This window comes from Bemisia tabaci, chromosome 1 (assembly GCF_918797505.1).
Source record: "Bemisia tabaci chromosome 1, PGI_BMITA_v3".
Taxonomy (NCBI): domain Eukaryota; kingdom Metazoa; phylum Arthropoda; class Insecta; order Hemiptera; family Aleyrodidae; genus Bemisia; species Bemisia tabaci.
Window position 1 is genome coordinate 24,938,243 of NC_092793.1, and position 18,956 is coordinate 24,957,198.

The 18,956-nt window shown below is 41.0% G+C and overlaps 1 protein-coding gene across 2 annotated transcripts in view; it reads right to left on the bottom strand.

Annotated features, from left to right (window-relative positions):
• Positions 1-18,956, bottom strand: part of LOC109041035 (uncharacterized) — a 176,321-nt gene that overhangs the window by 25,144 nt on the left and 132,221 nt on the right. Inside the window, exons 1-2 of one of the 2 annotated variants that reach the window (XM_019057193.2) lie at positions 16,909-17,237; positions 63-190 (exon numbers count right to left, since the gene is read on the bottom strand). In XM_019057193.2, coding sequence (XP_018912738.2) covers positions 63-190; positions 16,909-16,994 — 214 coding nt within the window. In that variant the 5' untranslated portion in view covers positions 16,995-17,237. Of the gene's footprint in view, positions 1-62; positions 191-16,908; positions 17,238-18,956 lie in introns of those variants that run through there. The other variant, XM_019057195.2, reaches the window with a different exon arrangement.

Sequence of the window (18,956 nt, forward strand, 5' to 3'; positions counted from 1 at the left end):
GTGACAAGCGAGCCGGAGAGGCAAAGGCGAGAAAGAGGAAGGAGAATATGGAATTGACGTACCTTGTGGATAGCCGACCCCGGCATCGAGACGGGCTAATCCGTAGGGGACGGCCGCGCCGTGGAACTGTGGGTGGGGAGGAAGAACTGGCTGGCTCTTGAGGTAGCTGCTCGCCATCGCCCCAAAAATCCTGCAACATAATCCCGTCCGACGTGAGATGTGAGATGCGAGATGCGAGATCCGAGAGGTGAGACCTTATCGCTAAGACAATGGACAGCAATGACTGAATAACTACACGCAACAGCGAGCCTTACCTCTCAGCGAGACAGGCTCCGCGCCCGCGCGCCCGCGCTCCATCGACAGTTTTGAAAATTTGACCCGGGTGACATAACTAGGCGCGGAGGGATTAACTCCGGCCATGTTGCAAAATTGAATCCGTTGCTCCCAGAACGAACCAACTTCGAAAATTTCAAAAATTGCTTTACTCCATACTAGAGTACCTATATTGAGAGAGTATGGCCACTGGGCCCCATGGAAAGGCTTAGGACCCAAACATGGCGGTGCTTTGTTTTGGTTTTTGTGGATGGGAGGGGGGTCATTGCCAACTTTTGACGGTTATCTCCAACCGCACTTGCTACCAACCTTACTACATATAAGATAATTTTTCTCAAAAATTGCACACGATTAGCCTTAAAAATATGTATATAAGTCGCAATAGTGCATTTGGGTAAATTCCTTGTTACGATAAGCAAAGAAAACTACATTTTGAGTCATTTTGCATAACATTAATAATTTATGGCGTCCGCTATTTTTGGGTCCTAAAGGCTCCATTCAGCCTAAGATGGCTGAGCCAATCAGAGGTGGTAACACCAGTGGCCATACTCTCTCAATATTTATAGGTACTCTACTCCATAGTAGTTCTCTGACCCCAAAGTTACTTTGAAAAAAGAAGTTACGGGCTACATAGACATGCCATCCGTTCCGAGCTCAGAGACGCTTACGGGCTCCGAAGCTTACGGGTGCTGGAGGAGTAGTTTCGATTTCTCCGGGTGCTATGCCAGGAAGTTTCGATTTCTGAGCCCGAAACTCGGACGCTATGTCTGTGTAGCTCGTATATAAACATACCGTTCGTTCCGGGCTCAGAGACCGGAACTTCCGGGTGCTGGAGGCGTGGCTTCGATTGCTCCAGGTGCTAAGCCGGGAAGTTTCAGCTTCTGAGTCCGAAACGTGGACGCTATGACTATAGAGCTCGTATATAGACATACCGTCCGTTCCAGGCTCAGAGACCGAAACTTCCGGGTGCTGGAGGCGTAGCTTCGATTGCTCCGGATGCTATGCCAGGATGTTTCGGCTTCTGAGCCCGAAACGCGGACGCTAAGTCTACATAACCCGTACGTACGGCTTCCACTGTCGGAGTTTTTTTTCAATCTAACATTGGACTTTGGCAGTTCAAAAAACCTCTTTGTTATTTTTGGACAAAGACTGTTACTTGGGAACAGATACTACATTGGGTAAAAATTCCGTCTGTGAAAGCCGTACTTATGGGCAATATAGACATACCGTCTGTTTCGAGCCTAGAGGCCGAACGTTCCGGGTACAGTAGCCGTTGCTCCGACCACTGAACCTGCAGTAGTCAAAGCTACGTCTCCCGCAACCGAAACTGCCGGCCTCTGGGCCCGATTTGATGGGACTTAGGGGATTTTAATCGGAACTTCATTCTCAACGCATGAGTATGAAGAGTATGAAAGACACCTTTTGTGGCAGCGCCAGTTATGGCTTTGGTAACAAAACTGATGTATACTTTCTTGAACAGTTGGTCGAATGGTTTCGCAGAATCAAAACAAATAAAACCCATTGAATTGAGTAATATTTCAATGATGAACATAACAAATAACAATACTTATGTAAAATCACAAGGAACAAAATAGACTAGGAAAGTGACAAATGTTCAGAGAAATATTTAACGTTGTGTATGAGCCCATTTTGATCGGTGAGTTTATAAAATACAAATGGTCATTTTATTTGTTAATGTAAATAAGACGTTTTTATGAACTATGTCCGTCTGTTCGAAAACATAAGATTACTTCAAAAAGCCAGATATATTTAAGCGCAAAAACCGCCCAAAACATCAAACCAAACGTGATGTATACGGCGCATTAAAAGTTCGCAGTTGAAAAAACATATGTTCGAGGAAACGTGTTTTTGTAAAACATATTCGTGGCTCAAAATTGAACATAGCAATGCTAAAAGCATCTATGTACATTGAGAATGCGTGCACGATAATTCCTTTCACCGAAAATACGTCAAACCGTCGGTTTTTGTACCAATTAACTTTTAAAATCTACCAGCAAAACAGTGGACAAAGCTAATAAGATTAGAGAGCGCTTTCCGTCAAACACTACGTTTCCACTTTTCACGGCTGATCCTTAAGTATTGCCGATCAAAATTAAGAGACGCCTATACTTTTTGATCGACATAAATCGCGAACTGAGTATGATAAGACATTCATTCTTTACTCTGTTCGCGATTGATGTTGATCAAAACGAAGAGGTGACTCTCAATTTTGATTGACAACACTCAACTGCAGTATTAATGCCCCATTTTGATTTAGATCGTGGAAACATGACTCGCAGTTTCCACTTTCCGCTCCAATCGAACGAAAAAACATTCACCTGAAAAAAACTTAGTCCACTAAGATTCCCTTACAAAAAAAGTAGCTTGGATCTAGAGTCCAGACTCTTGCTAACATTGACAAAAAATGATTCAATCCGATTTTTTCCTTCGATCAAGACGGATTTCCTTTTCATCGAAGCAAAAAGTCTGATTGAATCAAAATTATTTTTCCTTGTCAATGTTTTTAAAAGTTTGAACTCTAGATCCAAGCTACTTTATTCCAATGCACTGGGAAAAAAAACACATTGGATCTAGAGTTCAGACTCTTAAAAACATCGACAAGAAAAAATACTCTTGATTCAATCGGATTTTTGCTTAGATCAAGAACCAAGCCTCTTAATTAGAGCGGATTTCCTTTTGATTTAAGCTTGAATCTGATTGAATCAAGAGTACTTTTTCTTGTCAATGTTTTCAAGAGTGTGGACTCTAGATCCAACGTGTTTTTTTTCCAGTGTGCAGCTTGTCCATGGATGATTAAATTAAGTGAATTTGTATTGTAATAGGATAATTTTATAAGAAGAACAATTTAGAGGGCAAAAAATTTCACAATTATCGCATCGGCAACATTGAAGCGATCGACGTCGTAGACCGGGGGGGAGGGGGGTATTTCAATGTTTTTAAAAGTTTGAACTCTAGATCCAAGCTACCTTTTTTCCAATGCACTGGAAAAAAACACTTTGGATCTAGAGTCCAGACTCTTAAAAACATTGACAAGAAAAAGTACTCTTAATTCAATCAGATTTAAGCTTAAATCAAAAGGAAATCCGCTCAAATTAAGAGGCGTGGTTCTTGATCTAGGCAAAAATCCGATTGAATCAAGATTTTTTTTTCTGGTCGATGTTTTTCAGAGTCTGGACTCTAGATCCAATGTGTTTTTTTTTTCCCAATGCATTCTTGTCCATGGATGATTAAATTAAGTGAATTTGTATTATTATAGGATAATTTTATAAGAAGAACAATTTAGAGTGCAAAAAATTTCACAATTATCGCATCGGCAACATTGAAGCTATCGACGTCGTGGACCGGGGGGGGGGGGGGGGGTATTTCCACGGGTGGGGAGTTGCCGTCGGGGCGAGAAGGGCAAGGGAGTACGCCCTCTTGGGTTTCATCCAGTTCCAGCGGCTCGGGGTGCGGGCCCCGCCACGGCCGGAGCGCGGTGCGGTGCGGCGAATGGTATCGGGCCAAGACATCTGGTTGATTATTGGAGGATTAACCGTCGAGGGGGCCCTCGGCCGGGGCCGCCGGAGGGAAGGGAGGGGGACCGGGGTTGCGGCTCGCCTCCGAAAGAGAGGAGGTGGAGAGACAAAGAGCTCCTTTAATAAGACGGCGCTCTCCGCTTGAAAATGGCCGCCCGGCTCGAGGTTTTTTTTATCCGTGCATCCCCCCCCCCCCCTCCCGGGAATCACAATTTTCTGGGTTCGAATTCCACGAGGATGTACAAGTCGATGGCTCTGCTGATGAGGGAACCTCCAGGATCTTGGAGGATCTTACTCGATCAGATTCGATTTCTCACGATGTGAGTGCTATGTGGCTGTTAAGTGTTTACTACGTATATGAAATATATAACGCTAAATTCTGTGATTTTTCGACCAGCGAGTAGGCAACACATGTCGTGTTTCGGAATTCATTGCAGTTGTCGACGAACTAATTTTGCAGCACTGGAAAAAAAAAAAAAAAAAAAAAAAAAAAAAAAAAAACACATTGGATCTGGAGTCCAGACTCTTAAAAACATCGACAAGAAAAAATACTCTTGATTCAATCAGATTGAAGCCTAAATCAAGAACCAAGCCTCTTAATTTGAGCGGATTTCCTTTTGATTTAAGCTTAAATCTGATTGAATCAAGAGTCCTTTTTCTTGTCAATGTTTTCAAGAGTCTGAACTCTAGATCCAATGTGTGTGTTTTTTTTTTGTTTTTTTTTTTTTTTCCAGGGAGGGAGGTTGCACAAAAGCACTTTACGATAGGTCTTGCAAAGTCTAAAAGATTGACTAACATGTGTATGTCAATCGGACTCGGAAAACTGACACGTAAAAGATTGTCAAGGGATGGAGAGGAGGAGGTGGTGTGACCGCCATATTAGGAAACTGTTAAAAATTTTCCTTCCAAAATCCTAAAAAAATACCTACCCTTAATGCCCGTTCTTTGGGGGTGATTAAAGCTTTATTTTTCGTTTACTAGGAATTTAAAAATTTAAAAAGTTTATTTTCTTTCTATGTACCGCGACTGAAAATAATCGTATTTTCCCATAATTTTCTCTTACATTTTTACCAGCTCAAATCTTAGAATCATTGATTACTCGTCATCGTGAGATTATTTTCACTCGAAAATAATTTTCAATTATATATTCTTGGAGGATAATATTGAGGGACGCCACTTTCCTACCAGCAAAGATCAATTTTATGCACAAAATATCTGAAAACAAGTACTAAAATTCACTATGTATCTTGATGGCACCCTCTATTCGGGTGCTTAGTTCGAAATCAACGTGCGCCATGATTACCGCAAACTCCATATAACAGTTATTAAAAATTCTCCTTCTGCCGTTTAAATAGATTTGTTATTTTGGTTCACTGTCGCAAAATTTAGTCAGAAAACTTATTCGTTTACTCGCCAACAGATTCTTCATCAAAATCAGCGAATTTTGGCCGAATTAAAATGGACGCAAAATTTCAAAGGAAAATGTCCACCACCTCACGAACAAAGGAATAAATTAGTATGTGAAACTTTGCAACGTTGGAAACTAAGCTCTTTCGGCTCTGGTCGCCTCCTTTTCATTCAGTGACGCCCAATTAAAAATAACAGGCCACCGCGTGAACGCAGAAAGATTTTTAATTATCTCGACATACGGCGTGCGTTGTCAACCGATAAGCCTCGTGTGTTGACTAAATGATGAATCCCTCTCTTGAAAAAGGACACCAGTGCCGTAGAGAGCTCATTGCACTTGCGTTCCTTCACAAATAAGCTGTTCGATCCGTGCACCGAGTGATTTCATCGCACGAGCAAACACCATATTCCGCAGCCAGATATTTATGACTTACAACAAATCTCACAATGCGCAGTCGAGTCATTTCTCGAATTGAGTCAGGCGTTTATCGCTCCGGAGTTCAAAGCGCGCGGATGAGCAGTTTGCACTGTAAATATGGTGGTCGTGGGGTAAGGGCCCCTGAGGCGAAATCGCGCAACTCCAAGAAAAACACCATGAAGATGAGCGATTTTTGCCCGGTGCAGCGGAGGGGGGCGGTGACCCGACAAGGTCGCAGGGAGTCGCGCTGTCTGCCCGTGCCAGCTCTGTGTCCAACACTCTGGGTCCGAGCTCCATCATTCAACTGAGCTCGTAAACGTTTACGAGTAAAGCGATGCACCGAGTATCGGGGGTCGGGGTACAGAGCGAAATGCCGTTGCCAGGTTGTAAGCAATTTTTTGTCTCGGACTGAACCATTGGCTAAACCGCTTGCAGATTAGTCATTGGGGCTTTTGCGTCCTACACTGGAAAAAAAACAAATTGGATCTAGAGTGCAGACTCTTGAAAACATTGACAAGAAAAAGGACTCTTGATTCAAGCAGATGTAAGCTTAAATCAAAAGAAAATCCGCTCAAATTAAGAGGCTTGGTTCTTGATTTAAGCTTAAATTTGATTGAATCAAGGGTATTTTTTCTTGTCGATGTTTTTAAGAGTCTGGACTCTAGATCCAATGTGTTTTTTTTCCAGTGTATCGAAATCTTGAAATCCAACTTTTCGACAAGAATCACTCTATTGACAATTTTACCTCGACGGACGATGAATATTTACAATCACTGGTCGAAACTGGAGTAAAAAATAGAGCCAGTATCCAAATGATCAAGTTTAGGTTAAAATCATGTACTGCAAAGCAAGATTTAACTCTAAGCTCCTCCTCAGCAGTGTGGTGTGGACAACACCAGAAACGAATCAATTTGGTAAATATATCAAGGTAAAAAGTATTCAATTTACCGCCAAGATTTATTCTTTCTTAAATAAATGATGGCTTCTTAATATAAACTACTTTTTAGCTTAATCAAAGCCTGTTTTCTCCTCTTCCTAGAAAAATTCATCTAGAATCAAGATAAAAAATCTAATAGCAGGCAAATTCAAGAATCATCAGGCTTAAGCCACGCAACAGTCGAAAGCACGAACTCTTAAGTGAGAATGCGATTTTTGCGATTTTTTGCGATTCCGGTATATTTTGGTTTCCAACGAGTTGGACACAAAATTGGTAAATAAATGTTTCGCTTGAATGTCGACGAAGAAATATAGTATCAAACGAATCCTAATTTACACCGAACTGTGCCATAAAATCAGGAGGCGTAGCACTGAAGAGGCCGACGTCCACTTTCTTTACCTCGCGTTTGAGTCTCTCGAGCTATGAATCAGGACAGAGCTGAACTCTCTGCGTAGTGGTCAGATTCACCGCGGAGCGGCAACAGCCTCTGTTCGGACTCGACCGCTTGGCACCGTAAATTGGCCCTGTCCGTCGGATAAAATATATATAAATGAGGTTATTAGCAACCGATTCCACATCTACGCCGTCAGTACCTAAGTCTGCAAATAATGGCAGGCCGTGCCGTGGTGTTGGGTCAGGAGAGGGGGGCCAGTTGGAAGGAAGGAGGGGTTGCAGTTGGGTTTTGGCACGAGGCAGCTACCTGGATTTATGGCATTCATGACTCCCTTCCCGACTGGGCCAGAGAGTATGGAAGGTACCTTCCATCTGGACAGGAGAAACGTTTAGGAACGGATTGAAACAGCCATGGATGGATTTTACCGCCGCGGCAAGTCGAAATCATGCATTCAACGTTATTGGTGAGCGAAAGAAGGGCGATTTGTATATTTTTATGAAAAGTAGGGTTATAAACAGAGCCTCTGCCCGAGCTGCAGTGGCGTGGCGTGCTTTGCGATGTATCGATTGTTATGCCATTTGCACCTATGGAAAAGGATCGATAAGCAGGGTATTCGCAGCGAACAGCTTAATAATCGATTCTTTACCATAGGTTTAAATGGCATAACAATCGATACATCGCAATTCACGCCACGCCACTGCTGACTCGTTGGCATATTTTTCAGACTTTTGACCGGCCAGTTCCGCAGACTGGTTGCCCATGTCATGTAACATTCGAGTCTTTAATTAAATGTTATGACTTAGATAATCAAACTATAGAATCTTTTTGAACAGTTTTACCTTTGGTGATTTTAGTTTTTCTGGCTTTTCCATCTATTCGAATTTTGTATCTAATAGATGAAATAAAAAATCCTATGTTAACATGTAAAGTATTAGGTCATCAGTGATTTTGGAGCTACGAATATAGAGATTTTAGTAGTTTTGAATTTGATTCATACATAGTTTTTAATTTAATGCGGTTGCTAGAGGTTGACAATTGTTTTGTTATTCCGCTTGGTTTAAAAATGCGGCTTCTAGTTTCGTCTGTCGATGTTCTTTTACGTTTACGGAATTGGTAAGAACTTCGGTCAATTCGCGGGCTTGTCATGTCAATGAGGGTGACCTGTCCACGGACGGGCCTAAAAAGTTACCGAGTCTCCATACTGGGTAATTTCGCCTAGGGGGTGTTACATAGAGTTAGGGGTTGTTAAGGGTCAGCCAATATTAATTCCTCCTTGCTAAAAGTAGTTCGATTATATGAGTTAGCATCGACGGGGAGTCTGAAAATTCTGTACAAACAAAAATTGGAAATTTTTCATTTATTCACGGTGACTTTCCCAGTATTCAGAAAAGAGGGTCTTCCATGCAGGATGAAAGTATTGGTGGTCCAAGGTACAAGGCAATGATTGAAAATTCCGAGACACCAAAATGGATCGTTCAAGTGAAGCGTTTCAAACTTTTCATGATATGGTTCATGGTGTGTTAAATTATAAGCGTTATTTAGCGTATTATACCAACGAATACCATGAATATTTTTTATTTATGCGATAAATACAATAAAAAGGACTGACTGAAAGCACTGTAACCATTCCATACTAAAACTTAGATTTGAATGTATCAGCTAATACAATTAAGCTTTAACATGGTGTTCCACCTCAGCACGGAGTCTAGCTTCTGATTTTTTCCCTTTTCTCAAAGCGGAAAATAAGTACGTGACCGATTATTTTTCACCAAGTTGCTCTTATTAATCGTGTCCATATCGCTATCGCTGGGACTCGCAGATTTTATGCGTATCACAGAGCAAGTCAAAGGGTTGCGCGGGAAGGAGGATGGCGGAGGGAGGTCGCGTCGTCCGCGCGCAGCTTCAGGGTAATGAAGCTGTCAATTCAATGCCCATAAATGCACAGTCACGACTGTTAAACGGGCTTAGCGCACCGCGCACAACACCCCGCGGTGGAAGTGGCTCACCGGATTTCAATTGAATCTCTTTGATCGGTCACTCGTCCGTCCGAAATCAAAAGCCGGGAGTCAACCGAGAACGGATTTGGATTCGCACCTCTGACTTACGAGTTTGTTCATTTTTGACCATCCGCAAGGAGAGGGGTACTTTGCGAAAACTAAAAATTACAAGAAACGCCACAATCGTATAATTTTCGTGACCGTCGACGACATCAGAACTCGTGGTGTCTAAACTGTCCTCATCAGAGAACACTGGAAAAAAAACACATTGGATCTAGAGTCCAGACTCTTAAAAACATCGACAGAAAAAAGTACTCTTGATTCAATCAGAATCTAGCTTAAATCAAAACCCAAGCCTCTTAATTTAAGCGGATTTCGTTTTGATTCAAGCAAAAATCCGATTGAATCAAGAGTATTTTTTCTTGTCAATGTTTTCAAGAGTCTGGACTCTAGATCCAATGTGTTTTTTTCCAGTGAACTCTTTCCTTGATTCATGAGCAAATGAACTAAATGCCCGCAATTTTCATTTCAAGAAGTTCCAGAGTTTCCCAACGGAATCGCGCAACTAAATTTTTGATTTAACTCGACAAAAATCGCCGGAGTAAAAATTTTGCTTCCTGAGAGCCTGCAGCATTGATCCTTTTCCTTGATCACATTTTGTGGCGAGACTCATTGTAAAGTGTCACATATCTTTCAGGTTTCCTCGAAAAAACGGGCCCCCGGAATCTGAGCAGTACCAAAGCGTAAATCATCGGCTGTCGGTATTTTCCATTTGAAACTATGGTTAAGAATCGATTGTTAAGGTGTATCCTGATAATCGATCCTTTTTCAAAGGTTTAAATGATAGATCAGTCGATTCATCGCAAATCGCGACACGCCACGAAACCTGAGGACCCTATATCAGGGTCGTGGCAGGGTGAGGGCGGTCATCGTGAAGAGAAAGAAGCTGTTAACCGAAAGATGCAACCGTGGCACCGTGACAGTGATCACCAACACCAGTGTTTACCTGCTCGGTGACCACTAATGGCGTGTAAATTTTCCGATGGATCGCCCCGATAAAAGCCTCGATGTCATGCGAGCTGGTTGCCAAGTTTTTCAATAAAATTCGCACGCTTTACTCTATTTAGGTATGCGATTAAATTTTTTAATTTTCAGGAGAACTTCACAACGATTTACGGCCATGTCGCTTCATTGGGTGATAAAAAATTCACATACTATTTATTGCGATTTATTGCGAGTATGAGGGGGAAATGTTTAAATTTAGCACAGTTTTGTGACTAGATGGGACAAGTTATGAAAATGCTCCAATCCCATCCATGAGGCTTTTCAATAATATTCGCGTTATTATGGTGCATTTTTTCCAATTGTAAATGACCAATAAGCGGCAAGTTCTAATTGAAATTCTTTCAAAATTCTGAGTAGATTTATGTTTTATCCTAATGATTATCATATTGTTGTTCGTGTTTTCACTGGTTATAATAAAACATCATCATTATGTTGAAATGAGCTTCTGGGGTACGATATTAAGATCCTCAATGAGCATCACGGTAGTGTTGGTGGATTGTGATGCGGCCCTTCGCAGTTTGTGTACTTGGAAACTTGCGAATTTTAGCCCATTTTTTTCAGGCAAAAAAAATTGCATTCAAATTTTGATAATAGAGTGATCGGATACTACTGTCTCAGATCCAATTCGTGGATTCATGGATTTCATGGAGCCGATTTTACCAACTCTATCAACCAGGGGCGAATCAGACGGCCAAAACCTCCACGAGACTACCGTGGTGTTCAAATCCTAGTTCGAATTTGATACCACTATTTCAACTCCTGGGAGCCCATATTGCCTACCCTCTCAATTGAAGGCGAATCAGATGTTTAAGGCTACCACGAAATATTAAGATTATATTACACTAGAAGGCCAAATATTTAGAATCAAATGCTACAACCATTTTGCCTAATCTGTTATATAGAGGCCAGTCACGATTAGCCCATGAAGCGACAAGAGCGACTTTTCTAATCCAACATAGTGGAGCCCATCTTCCACAAGTTTCCGAAAAACTTGTGCATAAGTTTCCTCCCAATATTCATAAGATTTTGTTCGAAATTTATCATTACTTTCTGAAAATTGCAAGAAAAAATATCCACAACTTGTTTCGAAAATAAATATTTTATCGATGGGAAATTTCGCAACCCTGAATGTACTTACGGCTTTTTTCTTTAGGGCAGCAGAGATATAGAGCGAAAAAAAAAAACAGAGAAAAAAAAACATTGCTTGGCCTCGGAATGCAATGGGCGATGAAGGATATCATCAGGATCGAGTGTCGCTGAAACGCCAACCAAGCCACGGTGCAGCAGAGGAGGAGGAAGAAGAAGAAAACAAAGCCATCCATCGGAGGGCAGGCGCAAAGGATACATGCTATAATACAATTCCATTGTGTATTATGTTACAAATTAAGTAAGTAATAATTTGACTTCACTTCCTATCCGAAGCTGAGCCGGGTCGGGGTCTGCCCCCTCGCTTCTCTCACGAATCAAATTGTAACCCTTAACAATACTCGCTGGGCGTGCAGCTGTTTGGGATTAAGATTTTTATTGGGTGCGCACCGCGCAGTGCGGGGCAGGTGGGAGAGGGCCGCAGGGCGGGGGCTATTTTTCGTCGCGGCTTTTTTCAAAACAAGCCCAGTCGCCTGACGTTGACTCAATACGCTGCAGAATGGATGCATTTTTAAAATCATTAGCGAAACCATTTGAATCCAACGGCCCGATCCGCTCAAACGGCTCCATGAAAGTGCATTTTAATTGAAAATATCAAGCTACCACCCGGCAAATTGTATTTTTTTTTTTTTTTTTTTTTTTTTTTAAATTCAAGCAAAATTATTATAATTATTCAACCCTTTTATTTTGAAATCGACGCGAAAAATGTTTTGAATCGAGAGAAAGATGCACACTGGGTCACACATGGGGAAAAAGACGGAAATTCTCATATTTAAGGTTCGCGAAAAATTAAAAAGGAACAAATAATTTTGAATTAAAAAATTATATATTTCGTTTTAATAAATGGAAAAACGAGCATAGAGGTCGTAAAATATATTTATTTTCGAGCTTTTTCCTAGTTTCATTAGCTATTCGCACCTCCATGATAAAACTTTATATATTTTTTTTTCACCCGCGTAAGAATATTCTATGCTCGTTTCCCCTATGAATACTAGTCGCATTTTTTTTTAGAAAGAAAATATATTCGACACTTCAGAAATCCGCAATAGAGATATGCGCACACTTGGAGATTCATAATCAGAATTCTTCCTGTGACTCACAACGAGACAAAGTGGAAGCTTTTCAGGTGCTAAATTCCAATTTACAATTCAAAATTTTCGGCCCTTGCAAACGTATGATACAGAAATAACCACCTGCTGATACGACCAGGTTTGGTCAAAGTCAAGCATTCCCATGCGCCGGCGTCAGCAGCGACAGTTGCATAATGCAAAAGAACCTCTAAGTCTAGCTTATAGTTATCATACATCTCAACTTTTTATTACCCCTCCTTATATTTTATTTATGTTTTAGCACGTGTACGAAACGCTCTTTCTAAGAGAAAACATAACTGTACCCAAAGCTCCTTCTCAGGTGCTCAATTTGTCGCTCATCTAACGTAAAGGCGTATCACTTTTTCCAAATGAGCCTTAAAAAGCATGGAGTTTTACAGAGTGCAAGGCTCACACGAAAATTGAGATACGCCTTTACGAATTACTCTTCGTCGATAATTATTTGGGATAAGTGGAAGAGAGGAGGAGGGCATTTCGATGCATTACTAATGCATAAACTTACAATGATGATTTTGAGATCCCGATGTAAATGACGAAGGTGGGGGTGGGCAAATTGCATTGCTGCACCTATTAATTTTGCATACAACTCCGTCATCGTCTCCGGGCGCTGCATTCTTGTGTCGGAATGTAGAGCTATCGCGAGGCATTCAAAATTCTTCGTTCTGATGCTTTGGATTTATTGCTTTCCGCGCCGATGCTGTTTATTCTAGAGTTTCGACCTCTCTCTGATTTCCTTCGCCCACGTGCAAATTGGACTTTCCCGCAACAGCTATCAACCGTTTCCCCCGACCGTCTTGCCGTGCTAAGGAAGAACGCCGTATGAACATTCGAGAGTTGCCAGACTTTCCTTGATAAAACGTGTATTTTTAACAACATCCGTGCATATTTTTCATTGAAATTTTCAGATATTATAGATTCAATTGCGTGAAAAATTGTCTGAAAATAATGGAAAACAATATTCGCAATTATCCCAGTAAATTTGGTTTTTATTAGAGAAAATTTGGCAACATATGAAGTCTCAGACGGCGTTTTTTAGCATGGCAGTATTGCTCGCTTCATATCGCGAACTCGCCCCGTCAATCATCCCGCTATAAGCATCACATTCTCAAATCTTACCCTAAGATGTAAAATAATGAGAGTAGCGCTTAACGGTTGAGGCGCGAAGCGTTTCGAGGAAGTTCAACCGAGAAGAATTTAGGGAGCGCAGCCCCCTAAATATTAAAAATGAAAAGAATTATTAGTTACTACTTCTTTTATTTAATTACGCGGATCTCTTGATATTAGGTCACTGCATCTCTCTACAAAAAATATCACCTGGTTCAGATTCTCTGATTGACCGTGTCCACTATTTTTCTACATTAAAGGAACGCCTAGGAGATGGCATATGTTAATTTTTAACAAATAAGATGTTTAGGAAGATGCTAGTCATGTTTGGGTGAATTTGTGATGAGGATTTTTTATTTTATTTATAGATTCAATTCGTAGGTTTAGGATCTTCAGCGGTTGGAAAGAGATTTTGCATTCAGTGGAGGCTGCCCACAGATCTCGAGGTCAGTTTGTGGATTTACGATTTTATGGGGAAATTGTGAAGTTTGTAAATGAGTAAAAAGAACATTGCATAGACGAGTCTGCGGGGTGAATATTGACAGGTAACCGACTAAAATGTATGACAAAAAACTTAAAATTTTTAAGAAATTAGATATTATTTTCTCAAATAAAATTGATTTAAGCTCATAAGGTGGATACGACCACATTTTTTATCCCGAATTGACCTACTAGAGAAAAAAAAACTTTGTGCACGGGACCCGAAGTTGAGGTCATATGGATCTCTGAAGTTTTCTGATCACGCATCCGAAAACTTGAGGTCGAGCTGCCGAAGTTCGGGTCAGACATCGAGGCACTTCGGTATGTACCCGAGCACTTCAAATGTGTGACCCGAACTTCGGCAGCTGGACTTCAAGTTTTTAGGTGCGTGATTCGGAAACTTCAGAGATCCATGACGTCAACTTTGGGTCCAACGCACGAAGTTTTTTTCTCCGTGTAGAAGTCAAAGATTCTTGTGATTGAAACTTATTTATCGGTGAATTTACTCAAAAAATTTAATAAAAGCTCATCACCTCAGTTGGGATCTCTCCTCTAAAAGCAGTCTATTTGAAAACATATTTTGCGTGCGAATGGGAACACGTCCATGGTAGGCAGTCAAATTTGGGATGGGCCGTGGACCCCGCGCAACGTTGGGAGGCTGAGGGCGTTCTGGGATCCGCCTCTTTGGGTGTAGCGGCGATCCCCAGTCACCGTGTTTTACTTCGCCTCTCAATCAAAGAATGAGCCGATCCCAAACGCTATTGTATTTCCCCTAACAACGTAAAGAAATAGGGCAGCCCATCTCAATAGCGGCCGCTCCTGCACGGTGCAATCTTTGAGCTGTGTTGGCCAAACTTAGATTCGTCGATATGGGTTAGGGGAAAAAGAAAAGTACCCAACAAACTCAGACTTACACTTTACGCTGAATGAGACTGTTCACGGTATGAGGGACAAATTAGAGAAGAAAATAATCAAAATTGAGAATTTGCTTCCAAATGTTTCATTGCTTCATCTGGAAGTGCTTAAAGAGCTGATTTCGCGGTATTTTTTATGATTTTTTTCTGATATGGGAAATAGTATACAAATAGATTTGAAAGTGCAAAAATGCACCATCTGGTGACGTCATCTGGCGGCATTTCCTATTAATAGACACGTATTTTAGCAGATTAGATCATTTTGTCAATTCTTCTCCAATAATAATTGTTCAATTCATGAACCAAAGGTATCCTCGTGTTCAGTTCACTCAGTAGTCACGAAATTCATCAAATTTCAGACACCTGGAAATTTTCTATTGGTACCGATTTCCTAGCAAAGAATTTTAGGAACAATTTCAGATGCTGTCAAACCGAACGAGAGTCAAAAGTTGTTTGAATTGTACGATCTAGAAGACGCTGAACTTTGGAAATGGCACCCATTTTAATCAGTTGTTTCTTCGCCTCAAAGTAGTAGGTACGGAGTACTAAGGCAGCTTTACGAAATATCCAAGATAAAGGAGTCCCCTTACGAGTAAGTGTTTGCGATACTTGAGATGTTTACTAATAATAATTTTCAATTCGATCTAATCTAACTTAACAAATGCGTTCTCAATTAAAGATTGCCTTCAGAAATTGAGATCCTTCTCCTTCTAGACGGTCAAATATTATGAGTATGCAGACGTGTTACCTACTTTGGTCAACATGTCAGGAATAAATTAATTGATTGTTTATTAATAGGTACATAATAAAATCACGATTAGATTTCATCGTCAAAGGAGATAAATTCATGATTTTTGCGCACACTTTGTGACAAAGTTTCCATTTAAAATGATACTCTATCGATACAGAAAATCAGGTTTATTTTCTCAAGAAAATAGCTCACCCCGCGTAGTTTAGAAACCTAAATGCCGTTTTCGTTTAAAAAAAACCGTTCAACCGACCAGAAATTATGAAATGCCCGTTTCTTAAAGGAATCACCGAGATTATCTTGGAAATTTTTAAAAGAACTGCATTAAATCGCAAGAATTTTCTGAAAATCGAGAAGAAAAATATTAATAAAATTTCTGAAAATTCTTGATATATCAAGATAGATTTAGCAACATAGAGACATTAATTTTGTGTTTTTTCTTAGTGCGGTCTAGGAGCTATCAACTAGGATCAGAAAGGAAGTCGTCATCAAATTCCAAGCTTCTCACAGGTCAGCTGCATTGCTTCATGGTTTCCATTCCGCTCTTAATTAGTATCTTTCTATTTGGAGCTTGAAGCATGTACGGTGGTAATAGCGCGTTTTAAATTGGACGTCACGAAGTGAAATTGATTCATCTACATTCGTAGTTCAATTCAAAATCACAAACATGTATTTCCTTAAATACTGCCTGAGAAGTAACCAGTTATTTTTGGGAAAACTTATTGGTAGATTGCTGCTTTTCACTTGATGACGCTGCAAGTGGTTTCTCCCCGACAAAAATTTATATATGTATTGTCATGGTGTGTTGGCTAGACGTAGAGATGACCGACCGACTAAGGTGACGCAAAAGTGTGTTTACATTCTTGCCTCATCTTAGGCGGTCGAGCGTCTCAAAGCACTATATAAGACAGCAGCGTCCAATGTTACACACCATGACAGTATAGTGTTTTTCTCTCTAAAAGAACCGAATGTCCGGAGGTGTATTAGATAAAGCAAAATAAAATACGGGGAAAAGATATAATCCAAAATAAATAGAATACTGGAGAAAAATGCATTCCAAAATAATGTTATGATTTACGCGTTGTGTACTTTTTTTTTTTTTTTTTTTTTTTTTTTTTCCTCCAAAAAAAAGGATTTCTTGCAGATAGATGCTTCTACTGGATGACGATCATGTGGCCTTTGAGGATACTATAAGCGGAATTCTCACAAAAAATGACATTTATAAAGTGATTTTTTCCCAGAAGTCGAATGACAGAGACATGTTTGATGAAGGAACAGAAAATACTAGTTGGACGTGTGAATGTGCTAGATGAGACTTACGTTTGCGAATCGATCGATTGCAAATCTCCGGTTGCTGTATCCCCGTTGCTGCCGGAATTGTAGTAGTCTAAATAGTTCCACTTCATCGCTCAGACTGAAGAAAATCAAAGTTCGCAATAACACGCATTCATCAACGATTATTTCAAATCCCTTCAAGACGAGATTTCAAGTCAGTGCTCGCGGAGTAAAAACACACAACACCATCAACGCTTGATAACAGAAGACTCCTCTTCAGTGAAAAAGAGACGAAAAACATAAGCAAACAAAGTGTCAAAGTTGTCTTTGGTTCATAATGCAATCAAGAACACTTGAATAACGTATATTAAGGAGAAATATGATAAGATAACGCGTAAGGTGGTTTAAAACTCGTATGAACTTGATGCCGTGTCAGAACTTAGGTTACGTTCCACTATAACCTAATTTTAAAAACGGTCGACGTTTCGCAGCGTAGATGAAAATACACTTGTTATCTATACGAAGAAAAGTCACAGTCCAAAAACAGCGAAAGTCACTTATGGGGCCATCAATGTTAAAATCACTCGTAGTTCCAATCAGTCCCGATATCAAACCGAAGTCGCGGGGTTCTCGTTCAACATCCACTGATTACACAAGAATTAAACGAATCGCGTTACACAAAAAATCAAAATAAAGTTAATTGGCCGGATGATCCCGCCAATGGGATAAAACTTTGAGAAGATCACAACAATGCACTAACACTTGTTGATTACGCGTCGCGAAGGAGGCGCGGAGGGGGAGGGGTGACGCTGTCGGAAAAACAAACTACACGGCGCCAAAGAGTAACTAGGGGGTCTGCCGAGGAGGCGGGCGGGGTGGGGGTAGGGTAATTTAAATGAAATTAGAGGAATGGGATAATACGATAAATTGGCAAAGGCCGGCTTAAACGGCACGCGGACTGCGCTGAGCGGGGCTGAAGACACGGCTTAGCCTCTAAACTGCCCTAATGCTATTAAGATATTTTGGACAGGCGAACCTGTTTGCACTGCCTCAGCGCTGCGGCTCGGCGGCCAGCTCCGAGGTGCCCCGGGTGGGGGTAACAAAGGCCCTCTTCCCGTCGGTGTGTGCGTTCGTGGACGTGTAGCTCTGCGAGGGTGTTGGTGAGCCTGTCCGCCCTCGGCCAGCATCCGAACTCCGGATTCTCGGAGAAACTAAGACGGACGCGAAGATACAGAGCAGCATCTTCTGATGCCCCGCGGCACATCTTCCACTCTTCCACCCCTCTGCCGTTCAACCGAAACCAGTTGTAACGACAAAATGATCAAAATTGAGGTTTTTGTTCAAAATTTGAATGATATGATCACAGCAAATTTAAGATTTTGCACTGCTATCATCCCCAAAAAGTAAACATAACTTCTGGAAGTCAACACTCAAAGTAGCCTTTTCCTGATGTTACATGAATCTCTGAAGAGTGTTCTGATCATGTCGTCGTTTCTTTGACATGAGAAGGACGCATTGGTGGATCCAGCACATTGGCAACATTGTCTTTTCTCCATTTAAAGCTATGGCAATGTATTGATTCTTGGGATCTTTAGGTGCTCCGCCAAGAATCGATTATTTAGCATAGGTTTAAATGAAGGAAATCCGATGTTGCCAAAATTGCTGGGTCCCCCTCTGGCAGGACGTAACTGCATTTGAGGGTGAATCCTCTCATCCGTACCACTACATACTGACGAGGATTTAATGAGGGAAGAAGATACGCCCCTACGCTAAAGAAGTGACGATATTGCCGCAACTTTCGTCATTACTGCGGTTCTGAGGAAAAACATCGTATGAACAAATTGAACGTTGCCAATTACTTCCGAATTGAAGACCCAATTTCGAATGAACTTATTAAATATTTATCTTCGATTTTTATCAGTGAAATTTCTTCACAAATTAAGAGGTTTCTGAAAATGTAAAAGATTTTCCTCAGAAATAAATTTTCGGTAACATCCGTGTTCTCATACGGCGCTCTCCAACACCACGGCAGAATGCCCCTCGAATTTCGCAATTATCAAACGGTCCCTTGACCCATCTCCCCGGAAAAAATC